Source organism: Mustelus asterias, chromosome 5 (assembly GCF_964213995.1).
Source record: "Mustelus asterias chromosome 5, sMusAst1.hap1.1, whole genome shotgun sequence".
NCBI classification, from domain to species: Eukaryota; Metazoa; Chordata; class Chondrichthyes; order Carcharhiniformes; family Triakidae; genus Mustelus; species Mustelus asterias.
This window is the reverse complement of record NC_135805.1, coordinates 55,983,848-56,007,899: the sequence shown is the minus strand read 5'-3', so window position 1 is coordinate 56,007,899 and position 24,052 is coordinate 55,983,848. Positions and strand designations below refer to the sequence as shown.

General features: G+C 41.1%; 1 protein-coding gene across 4 annotated transcripts in view; it reads right to left on the bottom strand.

Annotated features, from left to right (window-relative positions):
• Nucleotides 1-24,052, bottom strand: part of ccnc (cyclin C) — a 34,345-nt gene extending 10,293 nt beyond the window's left edge. Inside the window, exons 1-9 of one of the 4 annotated variants that reach the window (XM_078212612.1) lie at nt 23,686-24,052; nt 16,983-17,089; nt 16,123-16,207; nt 13,329-13,398; nt 10,305-10,356; nt 6,110-6,165; nt 2,588-2,623; nt 2,066-2,157; nt 790-857 (exon numbers count right to left, since the gene is read on the bottom strand). In XM_078212612.1, the coding sequence (XP_078068738.1) occupies nt 790-857; nt 2,066-2,157; nt 2,588-2,623; nt 6,110-6,165; nt 10,305-10,356; nt 13,329-13,398; nt 16,123-16,207; nt 16,983-17,089; nt 23,686-23,717 (598 nt within the window). In that variant the 5' untranslated portion in view covers nt 23,718-24,052. Of the gene's footprint in view, nt 1-789; nt 858-2,065; nt 2,158-2,587; nt 2,624-6,109; nt 6,166-10,304; nt 10,357-13,328; nt 13,399-16,122; nt 16,208-16,982; nt 17,090-23,312; nt 23,526-23,685 lie in introns of those variants that run through there. The other 3 variants (XM_078212614.1, XM_078212613.1, XM_078212615.1) reach the window with 3 other exon arrangements.

Here is a 24,052-nt window from a genome sequence, read left to right as displayed (position 1 = left end):
TGGGTTTGTGGGGATTTCTATGATGGTAACATGATGTCACAACACGTTGTAACTTCGCTGATCTTTAGAGTTCTGAAATTAGCTCAACCTTCGCACCAGGGAGGGACAACTGAAATCAATAATTTTGTCTTCTTCTGTGTCCCCTAAACTTTGCTTCTCAGAACCTGAACTGCAGGACTGAGATCCAGTGAACTGCAGTTTGTCTGAAACCAAGAGACTTCTGAGATAGATAATTCAATCCAGAGATCTATTCAATCTATCACTGACTCTGTTTATACTCAATGTAATATGCGAATTACAAGCAAAGTTCATAAAAAGCAGCAGCTAACTTTCAGATCACATACTTCTCTTTGTCAGGCAAGTACTCATTTAATCTTGTGATCAAAATACTATTCATGGCTGAAGTATCTCTCCCTCCCTTATTACACTATGTAAAAAGAAAATATAAATTTATTGTAATTATTTAATATAAATAGCTCAGAAAATTGTGACTCAAGCATAATTTACTCTTTCAAAATAAATAATGTTTCTTACTTTAACCCCAATATTCTATTCTATTCAAAAATAACTTCCAAATATATTAACAATTGAGCTGCAAGTTATAAAATATAAAATACTTTTTCTACCATGAAGAGCTAGTAATTTTATTAGTATTAATTTGCAGGCAACTATAAATTCATGAACCACCATTGAAAATATCAATTCAAAAATCATTGAAAAAATAATAAGTTTAGATTTAATGATTATACTTAACAAACTTTATGTCAAGTCTAATGACTACATACTCACCCAGAGCTATCATGAATGGAGGATACATGAGGCATAGGTCTGTCCTGTAGGTGTCATTCACTATCCTCCTGTGCAGATTAAGGCACGTAGTTTTAAAAATATAGCTACAAATATTTATAACTGATAAGCAATGATATTTTCAATCAGCCTTATTACTTATTGAAAATATAAGGCTATAACCCAAAAGCTCATTGACAGTAACATATCTACACCTAACCTAAATACCAGTCAATTTCTGGTACATGTTCCTGCAAGTAGCAGGTATATTTAAAAAAATGTTTATCTTTGGCTCAGTTGCTAGTAGTCTCACCTCCAGGACTGGCCCACATAATCTAGGGTGACACTTCAGTGCAGTACTGAGGGAGTGCTGCATTGTTACAGATGCCATCTTTCAGACGAGGCTCTGTCTGTCTGTTCAGGTGGTCGTAAAAGATCCCATGGCACTTTTCCGAAGAAGAGCAGGGAGTTTTCTCAGTGTCCTGCCGAACAGCCAATACCACCAAATCAGATTAATTGATCATTTATCTCGCTGTATGCAAATTGGCTGCCATATTTCTTCACAAAACAGTGACTGCACTTCAAATAAAATGAATTGGGCATGAAGCTCTATAGGATATTTTGAGGACATGGAAGGTACTCGTCACTGAATTCTGGTAGGTATGCTCAAAGAGTAGGCAGATTGAAATGTTCATCATCGATATTTAACATACAAACACACAGCATACAACTTTAAGTAAAAGAGTTCCAAGAAACATGGCTCCTATTACCATTCTTCTGTTTGAACATACTGGGCGCAATTTTCCGACTGTGCTCACCCCCAGATCGAAAAATCCCACCTGAGGTCAATGGCCCTTTCCATGGTCCGCCCTCCGCCTGCTACGATTCCCGTGGCCGGCGGGACGGGAAAATTCCACCCACAATCTTAGAACTGAAGTCCAGCAGTACTGATGGAGAACAACTCAGTTCTCTCAACCACCCATCACAATATTACTGCTTATATATCAAAAATAGACCTGTCATTTGTATGTTGGTTGTAATGAACTTTGAGAAATCCGGACAATGTGAGAAAGCACCACACAAGTGCAAATTATTTTTCTAAAGAAAGCATTTTGTTGGAAGGAATAGGAGCTAGACAAAAATTCCTAACATTTATAAATATATGAAATATGAAATTAAATCAATATCCTTTAACAAAGTAAACACATCATAAATAACAGCTCTTTTATTCTCTTACTAGCGTTGATGCATAACTAGGGGACTGATCACTAGATCTTACCATGCTAATGGCAACAGCATGTCTTCTTGTCCCATATCTTGTACATACTGCAACAATGGTCTATATGGATGGTATACTATTAGACAGCAATCCTAATAAAGAACATAAAACAACATTAATTTATTAGCTGACATGCAAGTCTCCAAAGTAATTTCAAAAGAAAGCCAAAACTGGACAGTGCAGTGGCAAAATATATTTTTGTCTCTGGGATCAGAGCTCGAATCCAGACCAAAGTGAAGAGGTGGAGTGTTTATGGTTGCAGGGGTTATACTTGAAATGCAGCTGGCCATTTTATAATTGGTCCAAAGTGACAGCACAAAACAATTTACACAGAAACACAGATAACAATGTTACACTGATATTGAAGTTTGGAGATGAGGCAATATTACAGCAACATAGAGGGAAGTTTTACATCTCCAACTGGCTTAGGAGAGTTTGACATTGACAATAGGCACATTAAATAGGGAAGCGGTCTCCAAATCCAACATGCCCTGATAAATATAAAATAGCCAATGCACTTACCATTAACTCTAACAAATAAAATTCACATTCCAATATCTGAAAAACATTAAATAAAATCTCCAGTTAGAAAAAGTACTTTTGCAAAGTTATTTATATTGTTTAGAAATTCTACAGATGCTTTTAAAAGCCATTGTGACTGCTGCCTATCTGTAGCTGATTATTTTTTTGAAGAGAAAGGAAAGCATAGCAACATCAGCATCTTAAAAGCCACCGTGATTAGAAATTATTTCACTCAGGTAGTTTATCAGGTGTCTATTTCTGGAGCAGTGAAAGCAGTAACAGGTGAAAAATTCACACACAGAAGCACAGCACAGTAGCACTTGTTTAGGAACAACACTTTCAAAAGTCTTGGAGTGGGTATTTCGCCAGCACCCACTAATGCCAATGAATACACCCCAGGGGAACATAAAAGAATGGAAAGAAAATAATTCACAAAATAAAGATATTTTATTTTTCTATCTTCATTTTAAGAATTATTTTGGCAATGGCAAACTGAACAAATTAAATCCTGCACACCAAGACAGAACAAGAACAAAAGAAAAACTCCAGACACGGTTCCTCACCATGTGCAACAGAATTTTTCAATGCAGCGTAATACACCACATTGACTGGAGATTAAAAGATCAATCTTACCCACTCAGCACTATTAACATAGTATAAAGTTTCATGGTGCATCAAAATATTTGACACAGAGCCGCTCAATGAGCTACAAGTACACATTGTCAATGATGTAGATCTGAAGGAATGCCTTGAAGAAGATTACATAGAAACATAGAAAATAGGAGCAGGAGTAAATCATTCAGCCCTTCCGAGCTTGCTCCACCATTCATTATGTCAGGGTTGATCAGTGAGTTCAGTAACATCTTCCCATTTCTCCCCCCATATCCTTTGATCCCCTTCACCCCAAAAGCTAAATCCAACTTCTTCTTGAAAACAAATACTGTTTTGGCCTCAACTGCTTTCTGTGGTAGAGAATTCCACTGACTCACCACTCACTGGATGAAGAAATTTCTCCTCATCTCAGTCCTAAATGGTTACTCAACATCCTTAAACTATGACCTCTGGTTCTGAGCTCCCCGGCCATCAGGAACATCCTTCCCGCATCTAAGAGTAGTGAGGCAGAGGTTTGGGCAGGGAATTCAAGACAGCACAGAAGACAATGTTGTAAATTGGTAATATTTAATATCTGAAATAACAGAAAATGATGAAAATACTCAGCAAGTCAGGCAGCATCTCTGGAGAAACAAAACAGAGTTACCATTTCACTTCAGTGATCTAATGAAAAGGTGATTGACCTGAAACGTTAACTCTGTTTCATTGTCCAGAGATGCTGCCTGATTTGCTGAGTATTTGTAGCTTTTTAGCATCCTCAGTACTTTGCTTCTGTAATACTTCAACTACACTCCAAAACATTCCTTTCTGAGTTTTCTTCTGTCTCCATAATTGCACGCACAAGAATAATCATTATTTTATCCTATCAAATCCCTAATTATATTTTTAAATTGACAAGTCGGATGTAACATTCGTGCTACACAAAGGCCAGGCAATGACCATCTCCAACAAGACAGGATATAACCATCACCCCCTTGACCTCCAATGGCATTTCCATCACTGAATTCCCCCACTCGCAGCATCCTGGGGGTGTCCATTGACCAGAAATTCAACTGGGCGAGCCATATAAATACTGTGGCTATAAGAGCAGGTCACAGGCTCGGAATCCTGTGATGAGTAACTTACTTCCAAACTCCACAAAGCCTGTCTACAATTTACAAGGCACAAGTACCAGGGCATTGGTGAGGCCGCAGCTGGAATACTGTGTGCAGTATTGGTCCCCTTATTTGCGGAAGGATATATTGCCCTTGGAGGGAGTGCAGAGAAGGTTCACCAGGTTGATACCAGAGATGAGGGGTGTTGATTATGAGGAGAGACTGAGCAGATTGGGTTTGTACTCGTTGGAATTTAGAAGGCTGAGGGGGGATCTTATAGAGACCTATAAGATAATGAAGGGGCTGGATAGGGTAGAGGTGGAGAGATTCTTTCCACTTAGAAAGGAAGCTAGAACTAGAGGGCACAGCCTCAAAATAAAGGGGGGTCAGTTTAGGACAGAGTTGAGGAGGAACTTCTTCTCTCAGAGGGTGGTGAATCTCTGGAATTCTCTGCCCACTGAAGTGGTGGAGGCTACCTCGTTGAATATGTTTAAATCATGGATAGATGGATTCCTGATCAGTAAGGGAATTAGGGGTTATAGGGATCAGGCGGGTAAGTGGAACTGATCCACTTCAGATCAGCCATGATCTTATTGAATGGCGGGGCAGGCTCGAGGGGCTAGATGGCCTACTCCTGCTCCTATTTCTTATGTTCTTATGTACATTGTGGGGAACCTCGGGAGGGGGGTGGGAAATACTGTAATACCAGAAAGGGTGAGATTAGAAGGATGAAAGGGGTCAGAGGAAAATGAAAGGGAAGAGGATCTGGTGGATTGTTGGAGCTTATAATCCATGACATCTGAAAAGAAGGGAAAAAAGCTTTTTGTGAAAGCACCAGATAAAGCGAAATATGAAATATGAGATGGAACTCTGGAGCAGAAAAACTGAAATAGATTGAGTCAATGCCACTATGAACATTTACATTGTTTTGGGTGGCATGGTGGCTCACACTGCTGCCTCACAGCACCAGGGACCTGGGTTCAAATCCGGCCCCGGGTCACTGTCTGTGTAGAGTTTGCACATTCTCCCCGTGTCCGTGTGGTTTCCTTCGGGTGCTCAGATTTCCTCCCACAGTCCAAAGAGGTGTGGGTTAGGTTGATTGGCCATACTAAATTGACCCTAGTGACAGGGGGATTATGGGAATCGGGCCTGGATAGGATTGTGGTCAGTGCTGACTCAATGGGCCGAATGGCCTCCTTCTGCACTGTAGGGAATCTATGAAGTGTCTCTGAAGTATTATTGGAAATGAACTGCTTTAAGAATAAAGCAGGGCTTTTTTAATACAAGAATCAACTGAATAAAATATAAGTGAGAAATATTGGATAAGGTTTCCCTGAAAAGAGAAGGAAAGTTTGAAGATAAAATTTGAAATTTGAAGTTATGATTAACAATATAATCTAAATGCAGTTTTAGAAGTAGAGAAGATGGCATGCTAAAATTTGTAGTGATGAAATGTCTTGTCAGATTTTCACATCATTATACCAGTGTTCCAAAAATGAATTCACAATTTAACGAATACATCTGAAATATGCAAGAGTGCCCAACCTCAAATTCTCCATCCTGTTAATATAATTACTTCCACTGGCTGTGCCAAGAAGCATGAACAGTATGTAACAAGCTTCTGCAATATTGTGGACGTGTTAAAACCCACTCAAAGTCAACCCCCTCACCAATGGTCAGCCAGAGCAAAGGGGGCTACAAATAAGGAACAGCTTTGAGATCATTAGCTCTATTTGGGGTATCGCTGAAAGGACAAAGTTTATAATGAGTAATAATGTTCCATAAATAGAAAATTAGAATAAATTTTGATACTTACATGGTTCATTCTGTAGGGAAATTCCTTAGGAAATGCATAAGAAAACCTGGTTTTCACTACATTGTAAAAGAAAAGTGACCAAATTTTAAAAACTCAAGTCAAACAGATTTACATGAATATTTGCAGCATACATGTCCAATTCGGGTTTTTTTCTGTTCAAAAATGACCATGTTTGAAGTAATAGACAACTAGAAAACTAAATTATTCCATCATATAGGATACAGCAAGATGAAATTATGCTTTTCAGAAAGCACTAAAAGCCTTTAGCATTCAATCACTGATTTTCCTCAATTCTACAGCTCGAGATTACTAACTTAGTTGACTGCACCAGAGCCAACGTGCAAAAACCTCAAATATTTCTGTGCTTGAAACAAATAACACAGATGGGTCAAAAACTGATACACACTAATAACTTCAATTGTATGGACTATACACACATTTTTAAAAACAATTCCAAAATAATGCAGCACAATAATTTTACCACAATTCACTGACAAGTTTCAAAACACATTAAGCATCTGTGCATTCTCTCAACATAACTGGCCTCATAGTCAACAGCAGACAAATCTACGTATATGAGCCAATTCAAAGCTAATGCACAAACAATATGTATATCCTGTTAACAAAATTAACCAAAGACCTTCTAAATAGATTAGAACCAAATAACTTCAAGATAAGCCGAAAGAAACTCGCACTATAAACCATACAGTCAAACAGTACTGATACTGTCCAAAGTACTGTGATGACAATGACAATGGCCCCAAGCTTTGTGTGTTACAGCTTATAAATATACAGTTTAATGATTTGACTCAGAAAATGCAAGTCCCTCTTGAGATTTTAACTGTACCGTATACAAATTGAACAAATATGTATATATTTATTCATGGCAGAGTGGTTAGCACTGCTGCCTCACAGTGCCAGGGACCCGGAGTCGATTCCAGCCTTGGACGACTGTCTGTGTGGAGTTTGCATGTTCTCCCTGTGTCTGCGTAAGTTCCCTCCGGATGCTCCGGTTTCCTACCACAGTCCAAAGATGTGTAGGTTAGGAGGATTAGCTGGGTAAATGTGTGGGATTATGGGGATAGAGGGAGGGTGGGCCTCAGTGCAGACTCGATGGGCCCAATGGCCTCCTTCTGCATTGTAAGGATTCTATCAATTTTGTGTTTTTTTACTCATGATATGCAGCAGCACTGGCTTGGCCAGCATTTATTGCCCTAATTGCCCTTGAGAAGGCGGTGATCACCCACCTTCTTAAACTGCAGCAGTCCATGTAGTGTAAGAACATCCACAGTGCAATTAGGAAGGGAGTTTCAGAATTTTGACCCAGTGACAGTCAAGGATAAGCGATACAATTCCAAGTCAGGATGGTGTGCAACCTGAAAGGGAACTTGTAGGTGGTGGTGTGAGCATGCATCAAAGTCACAGGTTTGGAAGGTGCTGCTGAAAGAGCATCTGGCAGATGGTACACACTGCTGCCACTGTGTTGGTTGTGGAGGGACTAAATGTGGAAGGTACTGAATGGGGTACCAATCAAGTGGGCTGCTTTGTCCTGGATAGTGTTGAGCCTCTTCAGTGTTGTTGAAGCTGCACTCATCCTGGCAAGTGGAGAATATTCCAGCGCCCTCCAGACTTGAGCCTTGTAGATAGTGGACAGGCACTGGGGAATCAGGAGATGAGTTACACTCAGCAGAGGTGTCAGTCTCAGGCCTGCTCTTGTAGCCACGTACTTTTATGGCTGGTCCAGTTCAATGGTAATGCCCCCTCCCTCGATAGTATGGGATTCAGCGATAGTAATGCCATTGTTAAGCGGAGATGGTTAGATTCTATCTTGTTGGCGATGGTCATTGACTGGCATTTGCATGGCGCAAATGTTAGTTGCCACTTACCAGCCCAAGCCTGACTATCGCCCTGACCTTGCTGCATATGGACATGGACTGCTCCATTACCCGAGGAGTCACAAAAGGTGAACATGGTACAAGCACCAATGAATATCCCCATTTCTGACCTTATGATGGAGGAAATGTCATGGGTGAAACAGCTGAAGTCGGTTGGACCAAGGACACTACCCTGATGAATCACAGAATTGTTATGGTGCAGGAGCTGGTCATCCGACACATCCTGTCTGCACCAGCTCCCCAAATGAGCATTATGACTCGGTGCCATTCTCCTGCCTTTTCCCCATACCCCTGCACATTACTTATATTCAAATGATCATCTAATACACTCTTAAATGCTTCAATTGAACCTGCCTTCGCCACACTTCCAGGCAGTGCATTCCAGGCCTGAACCATTCATTGTGTGAAAATGTTTTTTCTCATAATCGCATTTGCTTCTTTTACAAATCACTTTAAATCATGTGCGCTCTCGTTCACGAACCTTTTACGATCAGGAATAGTTTCTCCCCTGTTCTACTCTGTTCAGGCCCCCCTCTTGATTTTGAATACCTCTATCAAATCTCCTCTCAAGTCTTCTTGCCTCCAAGGAGAACATTCCCAAATTCTCCAATCTATTTTCATAACTGAAGTTTCTCATCCCTGGAATCATTCTTGTGAACTGCTTCTACATTCTCTCCAATGCATTCTCATCCTTCCAGAAGTATGGCAGCTAGAACTGTACACTACACTCCAGCTGAGGTCAACTCACGTCTTATAAATTCAGCATAACCTCCTTGCTTTTGTACAGTATGCCCCTATTAATAAAGCCCAGGATCCTGTATACTTTATTAACTGCTCTCCCCACCTGTTCCTGCATCTTCTTTAGAATTGTACCCCTTATTTTATCTTGTCTCTCCATGTTCCCCTGCAGCAATGTTCCAGAACTGGATGATTGACCTTCAACAATCACAACCACATTTCTTTGTGTTAGGCATGACCATTGACTTCAGTTTTGCTAGGGCTTCCCGATGTCACACGTGGTCAAATGCTGCCTCAGTGTCAAAGGCAGTCACTTTCACCTCTATCTTGTCCATGTTTGGACAAAGGCTGCAATCAGAAGTAGTTCTGGCAGAAACCAAACAGAGTGCTAGTGAGTCCCACTTGACATCGCACTGTCAACAACACCTTCATCAATTAGCTCATGATTGAGAGTAGGCTCATGGGCTGGATTGGATTTGTCCTGCTTTTTGTTAACAAGACATACCTGGGCAATTTTCCACGTTGCTAGATAGATACCAGTGTTGTAGCTGTACATGAACAGTTTGGCTATGGGTACAGCTAGTTCTGGATTACATGTCCAGTGACATTATCACTGCAGCACTATCTTCCCCATAAATGATTCTTGCCAAGAAACACAGCTCAGTCGTGATAACCAAGAATTCATACAATATAGGTACATAGGAACAGGAGAAGGCCATTTAGCCCCTTGAGCCTGTTCCACCTTTCAATGAGATTTTGGTTGTTATGCAATCCAACTCCATTAACCCACCTTTGCCCATATCCTTTTGTAGTTTCAGTTAACAAAAATCTATTAATCCAGTTTTTAAAAAGTAACTACTGATCCAACATAAATTGCTATATGTAGAAGCGAGTTTCAAACGTCTACCAAACTTTGTATGTACAGGTGTTTCATAATTTTAGTGCAATTCTTTGATTCTCAACTCCTCAACCAGTGGAAATAGTTTCCATCTACCGGTCTGTTTTCTTTGAATCATCCCTACACCTTATAAATTCCAGGGAATGCAACATTAGTTGGTTTAATCTCTGCTTGTAATTTAACCTTTGGAGTCCAAGTATCATTCTGGCAAATCTATGTTGCACGCCCTCCAAAACTTGTAAATGCTTCCAAACGTTTGGTGCCCAGAACTGCTCACAGTAGTCCATGTGTGACTGAGCTAGGGTTTCCTGCAGCTGATGCATGACATGTATCCCTTTGTACTCTTGCCCAGTAGATACAAAAGGCCCTTGACCCTTTTGATTATATTCTGTATCTGTTCATGACATTTTAATGATCCACCTACATGAATCCCGAAGTCTATTTGGATTTCCACTGTTGTTCTCTTCTCATCATTTCAAAAATGCCCTGTTCTGTCCTTTTTAGGACTAATGATGCCCTCACATTTTCTACGTTGAAATCCATTTGCCATAGTTTGATTTGTGCATTTAAGCAATTTTCTGTTAACTGTATAATTATGAAATCAGTATTTTTAGCTCTGAAATGTAAAGATTTTGTTAATAGACAAAAAATTCTTTGTACTCACACACTGAAGTTGAAGCTGAAATCAACCGTGTGTTTGAGACAACACCAAATTCCTAAAAACAAGATGATAAGAGACAATTATGTCCAATATAACATGACAATGATGACAACAAATTTTATTGGATGCTTTAGCTTAGCTTTCATACCCTATAACTTAAGAGTTGTAAACATATACAGTTAAACATTACTTTTTGTTTCCTAAATATATTGAAATCAAGCCAAATCAGATTAAGTTTATTTATTAATTAATGTCACAAGTAGCTCACATTAACACTGCAATGAAGTTACTGTGAAAATTCCCTAGTGGCCACACTCCGGCACCTGTTCCGAGTACGAGGGAGAGAGAATATAGCATGGCCAATGCACCTAACCAGTCTTTTGGACTGTAGGAGGAAACCAGAGCACCCGGAGGAAACCCACGCAGACACAGGGAGAGTGTGCAGACTCTGCACAGACAGTGACCCAAGCTGGGAATCAATCCCGGGTCCCTGGCATTGTGAGGCACAGTATTAACCACTGTGCCACTGTAATTGCAACAGCAGAAATTTACAGAACAGGAATAATCAATTCTTGCTTTGTAACGCAAGCTCCCTATACTTTTCAGTCCAGTTGCAGTTCAGTGTAAGAATATTCTATTATATGTGTTTTGTTTGTTAATTCTATAATAACTCTCAGAGTTCAATAATTGCAGCAATTATTCAGTCATTGATTTTTCAAATTAATTGCTGTAGAGAAAAGAACATTCGATCAGATATTCACTATGATTTCCAGAAAATAAATCCTAAAAAGTACAAAAATACAGATCAACTAATGACTAATTAGCGATATTTATCAAAATGCACCAGGCAATTCCTAACCCTTCACTTTACTTCTTCAACTAAGAACTATCTGGGATTGTCAGTCCATATTTTGGGAATTTCTTTAGAAGGGGTGGTGTGGCAGTGGATACTGGGGGCTCTGTTTGCCAGTATGAATTTTGTTGGGAGATGACCAGAAATCCCATTTGTTCATTTATCCAGGATTTCCAATTATCTTCCAAGGCAGCCAAGCAAGAGAAATCCTGAATATCATTTTAGGTCTCATGATTCTCAAAATAAATTCCTCCAATACTATTTCAACCAATTTGAGATACACTTCTTTGAATAAATTTTTATATTTGGTGACAGTGCAACAGACAAGCATTTATAATGAACAATAATTTAATTACTGGAGATTAGCTGGACTGCCCTTTATTTTAAAATACTATATTCATTTTTCTCTAACATTAAATAATGGTACAAAATAATACAAGACATGTTTAAACATGTTGTTTAAACATGCCCCAAACAATCAACATAACTCTTCATTCAACACAACCAGGGCCAGCTACTAATTAGAACTAGCTACTTTACTGTGAAAGATACTTTTATCTTTTTAAACATAGAAACTAGAAGCAGAAGCAGGCCATTTGACCTTTTGAGCCTGCTCCGCTGCCATTCATTTTGATCATGGCTGATCATTGACCTGATTCCCCCTTTCCCCTTGATCCCTTTAGCCCCAAGAGCCATACCTAATTTCTTCTTGAAATCAGACAATGTTTTGGCCCCAACTACATTTTGTGGTAGCGAATTCCACACATTCAACACCCTCTGGGTGAAGAAATTTCTCCTCACCTCAGTTCTAAAAGGTTTACCCTTTATCCTCAAACTATGACCCCTAGTTCTGGACTCCCCCACCATTGGGAACATTCTTTCCGAATCTACCCTATCTAACCCTGTTAGAATTTTAAGTTTCTATGAGATCCCCTCTCACTCCTCTAAACTCCAGTAACTAACTTAGTCTCTCCTCATATGACAGACAGGCCATCCCAGAAATCAGCCTTGTAAGTCTTCGCTGTACTCCCTCCATAGCAAGGACATCCTTCCACAGATAAGGACACCAAAACTGCACACAATATTCCAGATGTGGCCTCACCAATGCCCTATACAACTGCAGAAAAAACATCCCTATGCCTATACTCAAATCCTCTCGCTATGAAGCCAACATACCATTTGCTTTTTTTACTGCCTACAGTACCTGCGCGCTTACTTTGAGTGAATGATGCATAAGGATTCCAAGGTCTCTTTGAGTTTCCACCTCTCTCAATTTACATCCATTCAAGTAATAATCTGTCTTCCTATTATTGCTACCAAAGTGGAGAATCTCACATTTATCCACATTATACTGCATCAGCCATGCAGATGCCCACACATTCAGCATGTCCAAATCACACTGAAGCATCTCTGCATCCTCCTCACAGCTCATTCTCCCACCCAACTTTGTATCATCTGCAAATCTGGAATTAATACATTCAGTTCCCTCTTCCAAATCATTAATATATGTGAAAAGTTGGGGTCCTAGTACAGATCCCTGCGGAACCCCATTATCACTGACTGCCAATCAGAAAAAGACCTATTTATGCCAACTCTTTGCTTCCTATCTGCTAACCAGCTTTCTATCCATCCCAAGACAGTACCTGCAATCCCATGTGCTTTAACTTTACATAGTAGTCTGTTATGTGAGACCTTGTCTCGTAGTAGTCCACGTAGTAGCCTTCTGAAAGTGCTGTCTGGAGTATTGCGATTCTTAGCATTAACTTTTGCCTAATTTTCCCAGAGTTCAGTAATATTTTTGCAAACACCACTTAACATCTTTGGATATTTTAGGGATCCTTTTTGTCCTATCAAGGAATAGAATCACTACCTAAAAACACAACCAGAATGTATTAATTTCATCTCAAGGTTCAGAATTACTAGAAATCGCTTCAGTGTCATCTCAAAGTTTACAGCATCATTTCAAAGACTCCACAAATTAATGCTTTAGAATTTACTTCTGGATTATCAATTGTTCTGCGTGAATTTTCAAAAAAAACTGTAAATTCCTAATCTATTCTGTACTGCACCTCAATAAAATCCTCACTAGAACTAGTAACTCAGGCGATGGGGTACTATGTGAATAGCTATAATCAGAAACTGAATCGCCTATAACAAATATTATTTGAAAATACCTCTACTTTCGATGCTAAAAATACACAAGTTGGCGCCATCAGTACTGGATCTATACTCTTCAGCGAGTATCTGAAAAGGTAAAAAGGTTGCAGAAACAATTAATTCACCATAATGCAAAAAATATTTACTCTAAGTTAACGTGCACAATTCAACTTTCCATTGGTAAGCCCAGCTGGATAGTGTGTCCATTCTGGGCACCAGATTTTACGAAGGTCATTTCAGTTCTGGAGTGAGTACAGGGGAAATCAAATAGAATGGTTTCAGAGTTGAGAGATTACAGTTGCATGGATGGACTGGAACAACTGGAGTTGTTCAACTTGAAGCAGAGGAAGCTAAGAGGAAATTTGACAGCGGTGCTTAAAATCGTGAAAGGTTAAAACAGAAATAAAAAGTAACTGTTTCCAGTGGGTGAAGGGTGAATAAGTAGAGGGCACAGATTTAAGGCGATTAAGCTTTTTAAAATGTAATGTGTGGTTAGGATTTGGATAGCATTGCCTGATAGGGTGGGGGATTTGGATTCAGTCGTAGACTTCCAAGGTGCATCAAATAAATACTTAAAGGGAAATAAGTTGTAGGAATATGGGGTAAGATTGGGCTAGTGGAATTAACTGTATTGTTCTTTGAAAGAGTTGGCACAGAATCAATGAGCTGGATGGTCCTCCTTTCAGAATTGTTCCATGATTCTACAATGCTAAAGTAAATTCCAGCCTATCATAAATGATTGTTAGAAATACTTAGAAGATCAGGCAGCATCTGTGAAGAAAGAAAACAGAATTTCGCTGGTGTTTTGTCAGAACTGGAAAGAGTTAGAGATGTAACAGGTTTTAAGCAAGAGGTCAGGAAAGGGGCAAAAAGTCTGTGATAAGGTGGAAGGCAGAAGAGATTAAATTAGAAAAATGGATGGTACAGCAGGGCAAGAAAAGATGGTAATTGGACAAGAAACAAAAGATGGGTCTGGAAAAGGTGTGAAAGAGAAGAGCCGAAACATTACCAACGGGGATTGAGAAAAGAGAAAATATAGACTATGATCTGAAACTGGTGAACTCAATGTTGAGTCCAGAGGCTATAAAGTGTCTAAGTGAAAGATGGAGCTGTTCCAAGCCCAGAGCTGCACAGGAACAGACACAAGGAAATCAGAGTGAAAGTCAGATGAGTTAAAATGACGGGCAACCAAAACTTCAGGGTCCCACTTGAAGATTGAACAGAGGTATTCCACAAAGTAGTTGGCCCAATCTGCATTTTGTCTCTCCAACATAGAGGAGAATTCATCATGAGCATCATATACTAAGTTAAAATAGTACAAGTATGTCACTGTTTTCCTTGGAGTGACTTGGAGCCGTGGACTACAAGAAGGGTGAAGGTGGAATGTACTTGTACAGGAAGGTGCCATGAGAAGGAGAGGGGATGTTGAGAGTGATTTGAGGAGTGGACTAGGATGTTGTGGAGAGAGTGATCCCTTCAAATGTTGAAAGGGTAGGCTTGGTGGTAGCATCACTCCGTAGATGGCAAAAATAGTACAGGCTGATGGGGGTGGAAGGTGGGGACAAGGAGAGCTGATTCTTGGTTTCGCAAGGGAGAGAAAAACAATGGCAGGTGTGGGGAATAGAACACCTACAGTCAAGCCACAATGAGGGGGTAATACTGAGTTCAGGAAAAAGGAAGACAAATTCGAGGAACCTGTATTGGCACTGTTAAAACAGATGCAATGAACAGAGAAACCAGGAGAATGAGATAGAGATAGAGTCCTAACAACCAACAGGATGGCACTAAGTGCTATGAAAGTAGTTGTGGGAGTCAGTAGGGCAGGATGACCCATGAGATAATGGGATCAGAGTACAGGACCGGTTTCCTTTTCTTTCTGCTGCATCATGAAGCCACTGTGACCCAAGTTTAATGCAACTTGGTGGACAAGGTGCAGCCACCTTGAATGATAGGTAGCAAGCTCCTCCTAGTCATTTATGTCAATGTTGCCCTGCTTCAGGGTTTCAGAGCATCTAAGAACCATTTTTTTTGTCTTCCCCTGGAATGTTGGAAATTTGAGAGTTGAGGAAGTAGGAACTGGTGGAAAAAATGTTTTACAACCACCCAGACAGTGTCAAAGTTGATTTTGTTTTGCTTTCCCATGTGACAACAGTGCATGCGCTCCAAAGTAACTAATGGCTTTGAAGTGTTTAGGGATGCTTGCGTTGTAAAGGATGCTGTATAAATGAACCTACTTTCTTTTTACAGGTGACAGATTTAGTTCATAATTTAGAGACACAATCCTTTCTATTATATCACAAATTTGTATTTAATGGAAAAGGAAGTAATGCTTTCACTAAATAAAACTTGTATAGGCCCCCATTTCAACTTAGTGGAAAATCGTTTGATTCCAGTTCATAGAATGCTAGTAAAATAATTTGTTTTACGCAAAGAGCATGACTATACCCAAATCAGTAAAACCATAAATTGTCCACGTCCCTCATTCAATCAACTGGCAAGACTACAGGAATAATCATAAGACAATAATACACAGTACTGTCATGTGAAAACCAACACATCTCAAATAGAAACCATGTCCCATTTGTTTTCCATTTAAATGGCTGTTGCAGCTGTCAAAAATGCCAGATAAACACCATTTGCAAATGTTGTAGTGCTCGTAATTATCTGCATCTTTGTTGCAACAGGTATAGGATATAGTTATGGAATGGATTGAGCACCAAGATATATACAAGTGTCAACTACAGGTGGGTGTGTTATGTTCCAGGATATGGTGACAGAAGAGTTAAATATAAAATTTAAGAAGTACCTTACCTGGCATAGAATCTCTTGAAGTAGACTGTTGCAGTTGCAATAACTTGCTGCCTCAGTTTGAGATGTTCCCCAAGAGCTTGGATTACTATTGGTAAGACAAGGAGGAATGTTTATCGACAATGTTTGCTCACCATGTACATAGGCATTAAATTGAGGTGGACACAACATTGCACCTTAACCAAGCTCTTGACTTTAATTTGTCTTAGTAGTCACAAGATGTAAAACTTAATAACTTTTTTTGAAGTCATAACTGTGGTACTGCGTTTTCTTTTCTGTGTTTCCAATGTTTATTTTGGATTTCCAGCATCCACAGTATTTTGCAGTACGGCAGTACTCTCCTCTTTGCTATATCTACAGTTTCCCAGGTGGTGTAACTTAATGTTGTCCTATTTAACACAGATTTAAGCTTTTGGACAAGTGATGCAGGGGGAACATGTGGAAAGTTTTTTTTCTGCAGTGACTGATAATGACCAGGAACTCGCTGCTCACGGAGGTGGTGGAAGCAGAACCACCAATGATTTGAAAATAAAATTAAATGGTGACTTTAAAAAAACTATTTACCTCCTCCCCACCACCTTCATCACTGATATAGAGTGTGAAATATGCTGTATCTGGTTAATAAAGGGGAGTGTTTTAGTGTGCTCTCTAGGGAAATGGAAATTACTGGCGTGAAAGGTTATAGTGGCTATATCTCACAATTCGCAATTTGCCCGAAAATATAAGGCCTATAAGGAATGTTAGCAAAGAAGCCATCAAACTAGGGAAATATTTCGCTGTATCCCCAAAATAAAGCAATGTTTCTTGGAAAACAATCTCCTTGTCTAACAACAACTGACAAAAACATTGATGAACAGCATTACCATTTGCAAAAAATATTTGCAACTTCCAATATTCTTCTTCTGTTAGGAACTTCAAGTCTTTCTGCCTCTCCTTCATTACATCTTGCTTATCAAGGATCCACTGTAAACTGAGACAGAACAAACACAAACTTGGTACAGTATTTAAAGCAGTGATACATGACAGTGTGATGCTCGGCAGACAAATTACAAGTTTCAGTATATTACATAGAAACATAGAACAGTACAGCACAGAACAGGCCCTTCGGCCCACGATATTGTGCCGAGCTTTGTCTGAAACCCAGATCAAGCTATTTCCTCCCTATCATCCCGAAGTACTCCATGTGCCTATCCAATAGCTTCTTAAATGTTCCTAAAGTTTCTGACTCCACTATCCCTGCAGGCAGTCCATTCCACACCCCAACCACTCTCTGCGTAAAGAACCTACCTCTGATATCCTTCCTATATCTCCCACCACGAACCCTATAGTTATGCCCCCTAGTTACCGCTCCATTCATCCGAGGGAATAGTCTTTGAACGTTCACTCTATCTATCCCCCTCATCATCTTATAAACCTCTATCAAGTCTCCTCTCAACCTCCTCCACTCCAAAGAGAAAAGCCCAAGTTCCCTCAACCTTTCCTCATAAGACCTACCCTCCAAACCAGGCAGCATCCTGGTAAATCTCCTTTGCACTCTTTCCAGTGTCTCCACATCCTTCTTGTAGTGAGGTTACCAGAACTGCACATAATATTCCAAATGTGGTCTCACCAAGGTCCTGTACAGTTGCAGCATAACCCCACGGCTCTTAAACTCAAACCCCCTGTTAATGAACGCCAACACACTATAGGCCTTCTTCACGGCTCTATCCACTTGGGTGGCAACCTTCAGAGATCTATGGATATGAACCCCAAGATCTCTCTGTTCCTCCACATTACAAGTTAATTTTATCAGGAATTCAGAGGACTTGTCATCACCTGAAGCCTGGAATAGATTACTGCCTTAGGGACCTGAATATTCAAAGGTACAGGACATTTCAGAAGGGCAGGAAGCTAGGAAAAGGTGGAGGCTCTGTTAATTAAGGATGACATGAGTACAATAGAGAGAGATGACCTTGGTTATCGTGAGACACTGTTCTGCTGAAATGGAATTCCTCATGGTGAAGTGTAGGCCTTTCTACTTGCCTTGGGAATTTACAGTTGTTATCATCACCGCGATGTATATTCCACCACATACTAATGCTAAATTAGCATTGAAAGACCTACACTGTGCCATTAGCAAACTACAAACCGCACCCAGACGGAGCATTCATTGTTGCTGGGGACTTCAATCAAGCAAACCTCAAGACTGTATTGCCAAAATTCCACCAGAATGTCTCTTGCCCTACAAGAGGTGCGAACACACTGGGCCATGTTTATACGAACATGGCGGACACATATAAGACCATACTCTGCCACCACCTCGGGCAGTCGGACTTTTCTTTGTTCCTAGTCCCTGCATACAAACCTCTCAATAAAACGAGTCAAATCATCTGTAAGGACAGTTAAAGTATAGCCAGAGGGGTCAGTCGATGAACTTCAGGACTGCTTTGAACGCACTGACTAGAATATGTTTGCTCGACAAGCCACACTGGACTCTCACACAGACATTGAGGAATATGCATCCACAGTTTTACTCTACATACATTTTTGAGTAGAGAATGTCATAACCCACAAGAACATTGGACTTTCTCCAACTAAAAGCCTTTGATGAACCGGTAGAAATATGAGGAATATGTGAAATAGAGGTCCATTCGCTGCTGAAAATATGCGATGTAGCATTCAAATCCGGCGACATTGTGGCCTACAGAGCAGTCAGGTCTAATCTGACAATGGGCATCAGGAATGCCAAACGTAACCACATACAACAGATTGAGGACCATTTCCACAACAATACAGACCCCCGGCTGATCAGCTGGCTGAGGTCTTTATTGACATCTTCAACCTGTCACTGGCCCGGGCGGTGGTCCCCGCAGTGTACAACCATTGTTCCTGTGCCGAAGCAATCGAATGTGACGAGCCTGAATGACCACCGCCCTATTGCACTCACCCCCATTATAATGAAGTGCTTTGAGAGACTGTTCCTGACTCACCTAAAAGCCAACGTCCCTGCCAATCTCGACCAGCACCAGTTTGCCTATAGCGCAAATAGGTCAACGGAAGATGCTATTCCTATTACTCTTCACTCCGCTCTGAGCCATTTGGAAGGCAACGACACGTACGTTAGAATGCTGCTCGTTGGCTACAGCTCAGCATTTAACACCATCGTCCCCACCAAGCTTGTCCATAAACTCCATACGCAGGAGTCAACACCTACCTCTGTAGCTGTACCCTGGACTGGGCCAACAAGCCACAGTCTGTAAGGTTAGGTAACCTCACCTCCCCCACCCTAACCCTGAGCACTGGGGCTCCACAAGGATGCGTGCTGAGCCCATTCTCTACTCCCTCTTCACCTATGACTGTGTGCCTGTTGTGGCACCAATACCATCATCAAGTTCGTGGGCGACACTACAGTGGTAGGCCTGATCACGAATAACAATGAGTCAGCCTACAGGGAAAAGGTCCAACATCTGGTGATGTGGGTTGCTGGAACAACCTGGCCCTCAACACTAAGAAAACCAAAGAACTCAGTGTGGACTTCAGGAACTCCAAAGGCAGTACACACACCCCCATTTACATCAATGGGGTAGAGGTGGAAAGGGTCTGCACTTCAAATTCCTGGGCATCCCCATCACAGAGGGCCTCTCATGGCACCTCAACCCCTCCTCCCTCGTGAAAAAGGCTCAACAGTGCCTAACTTCCTGAGGAGGCTAAAGAGAGCCAACCTGTCCCTCCAGCTTCTCTCAAACTTCTACCGGTGCACAATAGAGAGCATTTTGTCAAATTACATTATGGTGTGATAGGCAGTTGCTCCAGAAAGCTCTGCAACAGGTAGTCAAAACTATCCAATACATCATCGACACCCAGCTACCAGCCATCCAGGATATTTATCACAAACGGTGTCTGCGGAGATCTCTCAGCATTACTAGAGATCCCACCCATAGATTGTTTGCCTCCCTGCCATCTGGGAGGTGCTACAAATGCATTCGAGCCCGTACGACTAGGCTCAGAAACAGCTCCTTCCACAGAGCTGTTACCCAGCTGAATTCTGTCCTTTAACATATTAAGGAGTCTAACAACACCAGGTTAAAGTCCAACAGGTTTATTTGGTAGCAAACACCACTAGCTTTCGGAGCGCTGCTCCTTCGCCAGGTGAGTGGGAGATCTCACTCTTCGCCTGATCTTCGTCAGGTGAGTGGGAGATGTTGGACTTTAACCTGGTGTTGTTAGATTCCTTACTGTGTTTACTCCAGTCCAACGCCGGCATCTCCACATCTTTAACATATTCCCAAGCAATGGGTATTGTGCAATATGTATGTATATTTAATGACTATTGACACTATTTTATAATGACTGCTGTATTTGCTTTTTTCTTTGTATCTTGGGAGCCTGCAAGTTCACTTTTCGCTGTATTTGTATTTGTGCACTATACAATGACAATAAAATTGAATTGAATTGGTTCTAAACTTTAAGATATAGAATCAGTTTGGGGAGAGATAAAAAAAGCAAAAGTAAGAAGTCACTTGAGAGAATAGTCCAATGTCCGGGACAACAACCATAACTAACTAAGAAAGTTAAAGATTGTATCAAATTGAAAGAAAAGGCATATAATTCAGCAAAAATTAACGGCGGGTCTGAACAATGGACAGAATATTTCAAAAAAAAAAAATGTGACACTGGTCCTCTGGAGAGAAAGTCTGAGGAATTAATAATGGAAAATAATGAAATGGTGGGTGAATTGAACAGATATGTTGTGCACATCTTCACTGCAGAAGACATAAATAACATCCCAGAAATAATTGTAAATCAAGAGGTTAATCGATGAGGGAGGAACTTAAAATAATTACAATCACTGGGGAAAGGATATTGAGAAAATTATCAGAACTAAAGGCCAAGAAGTCCCTAGGTGCTGATAGGCTTCATCCTAGGGGCTTAAATTACAGGCTTGTTAGCTTAACATCTGGAAAATGCTGGAATCTATTATTAAGGAGGTTATTGCAGGCCACTTAGAAATCTCAATGCCATCAGAGTCAATGTGGTTTTTCACAAGTGAAATTGGGTTTGACTAATTTATTAGAGTCCTTTGAAGAAGTAACAAGCAACATCAATAAAGAAGAACCTGGGGATATGCTGCACTTGATTGCCAGGAGGCATTTGATAAGGTGTCACATCAAAGGTTGCTACACAAAATAAGAACACTTGCTGTAGGGGGTAACATATTAGCATGGATGGAGGATTAGTTAGCTTACAGGAAACAGAGAATAGGCATAAATGGAGTGCCACGGGGATCAGTGCTACAGGCTTCAACTATTTACAATCTATATCAATGACTTGGATGAAGGGTCCAAATGCACGGTTGCTAAATTTGCCGATGACACACAGGTAGGTACGACAGTAAGTTGTAAAGAGAATGTAAGTCTGCAAAGGGATATAGATAGGTTAAGCGAATGAGGAAAAAAATTGGCAGATGGCTAATAACATGGGAAAACGTGAACTTGGCCATTTTGTCAGGAAGAAGAGAAAAGCAGCATATTACTTAGATGAAGAGAGATTGCAGAACTCTGCAACGAAATCTGGGTGTACTGGTGCACGAATCAGGAAAAGTTAGTATGAAGGTACAGCAAGTGATCAGGAAGACAAACGGAATGTTGTCATTTACTGTAATGCGAATGGAATATAAAAGTAGGGATCTTTTGCTGCAGTTGTACAGGGTATTGGTGAGACCATATCTAGAGTCTTCTGTACATTTGGTTAGCACTGCTGCCTCACAGCAACCGCCTCACAGCGCCAGGGACCCGTGTTCAATTCCGGCATTGGGTCACTGTGTGTGTGGAGTTCTCCCCATGTCTGCATGGGTTTCCTCTGGGTGCTCTGGTTTCCTCCCACACTCAAAAGATGTGCGGGTTAGGCTGATTGGCCATGCTAAATTGCCCTTTGTTGTCATGGGGATTATCAGGGTAAATACATGGGATTACAGGGATAGGACCTGGGTGGGATAGTTGTCGGTGCAGGCTCAATGGGCCGAATGGCCTCCTTCTGCACTGTAGGGATTCTATGATTTTTGGTCTTCTTATTTAAGAAAGGAAATAATTGCATGAGAAGCAGTTCAGAAAAGATCCACTCGACTGGGATGAAGGGTTCTGTCTCCATTGGAGGTTAGAAGAATGAAATTGAATCTTATTGAAACACTTTGATTTGATATGCAAGATCCTGCAGGAACTTGGGACACGGTGGATGCTGAAAGGATATTTTCTCTTGTGGGGGAGACTAGAACTAGGAGACAGTTTAAAAGTAAGAGGACTCTCATTCAAGATGGAGAACTATTTTCCTCGAGGGCAGCAAGGCGACACAGTGGTTAGCACTGCTGTCTCGCAACCCCAGGTATAGTGAACAGACAGGAAAGTGGAATTCAGGCCACAATCAGATCAACTATGATTGTATCAAATGGCAGAGCAGGCTTGAGGGGTCAAATGGCAGAGCAGGCTTGAGGGGCCAAATGACCTGCTCCTGATTTGTATATTTGTACATTTTACTTCACTGCATTAGGATTAATTATATAACTCTGGATACAATCAAACTGCACAAGCTTTTCTTTCATAGTTATACAGAAATATCATTTAATTATCAGTCAATGCACTTTTGTTAATTTTAATCAGCTTTGTGCAACTCATCTTCTCTCACAAGGTATGTTTTACTTTCATTCGCCTCTTTATCGAGCAGACTGGCCGACAACTGACTTCAAGCAGCCAACAGACTGAAACGCACCATTATTAGGGTGGAAGTCAAGCCAGTTACTACATAAGCCCTTTTACATTTAAACAATAACTATAATAAGATGGATTGTCTTACTTTCTATATAGATACAACTCCACTCACTATAGCTGTGGAGTTACAAGGTCCATAAAATGCATCTCACTCTAGAAAAGAATAAACTTGTGCACGCATTCCATGTACTACATCTCAGGCCTAAATGAGTACTCAAAACCCATAGTCACAGCCTTAGGAACCTCAAAACTGTGAACACAGTAACATTCCAAAAGTCAAAAAATATACAAGCAATGCTCAGAACCTCACTTGCCAAGCTATCTTTTGGTCAATTGCAGCATTAGGTCTTCACAACTTCAATCCCATCCCTGTCCCTATAGTCCTATTATATCAGCTGGGTTATGATAACATGTCAGATACATTTTAGCCTTTCTGAAGACGTTTATAAATACATGTACTGCAGATGGGTCTTGTTTTTTTTATTTCTGGACTTGCTTCTCTCTTCCACCCCAACACAACTTGCTCCCGTTTGTTCGGGTTATTTTGATATCTGTCCCCCAGCCCGGCAGATGGTTTGGATGTCAATCCCAGTCTGATCCGGGTTGTTTTAAAGATCCTGGAAGAGGGAGAAAGGCCACAATTTGATGCCCCGCTTCCACCACAACAAAATATTATCACGGGGCCAGAAGGAAGTGCGAGGCTGCAGCTGAAAATAAGAAGCGGAACAACTTGTGGAAATAATCCACTGGACGATTCAGCTTCTTGCACATTTTCCGCTGCTTGGGTTTTTTTTTAGGCCTCACACCTCGGGGATGGAACACTCACTAGTGCGAGCTCTGCCAGAAGTTGCCGGCCATGTCCTCTCACCCAGAGCCGGCCGCTCCGCTCCGCTGCTCCCGGGCCTTCGCTGATCTTCCTCCTCCGGGTTTTGTTGTTTTTTTTCCCCAATGTCTGGAATGTAAATCCTGAATTTCCAGCCCGGCTCCCTCTGCAACCCCCAAATGTTTCCGTCAAGCAACCCGAGGTCACGATTAAAGTGCCCGGCTCGAAGCCTTCCGGAGCGACTCACCGCAGCGGCACAGCGCAGAGTGCGGGGGTCGTGTCCCCCCCCCCCCGCCCCTCTCACAGGGGGAGAGTGCCCCCCCGCCCCTCTCACAGGGGGAGAGTGCGGGGGCCGTGCCCCCCCACACCC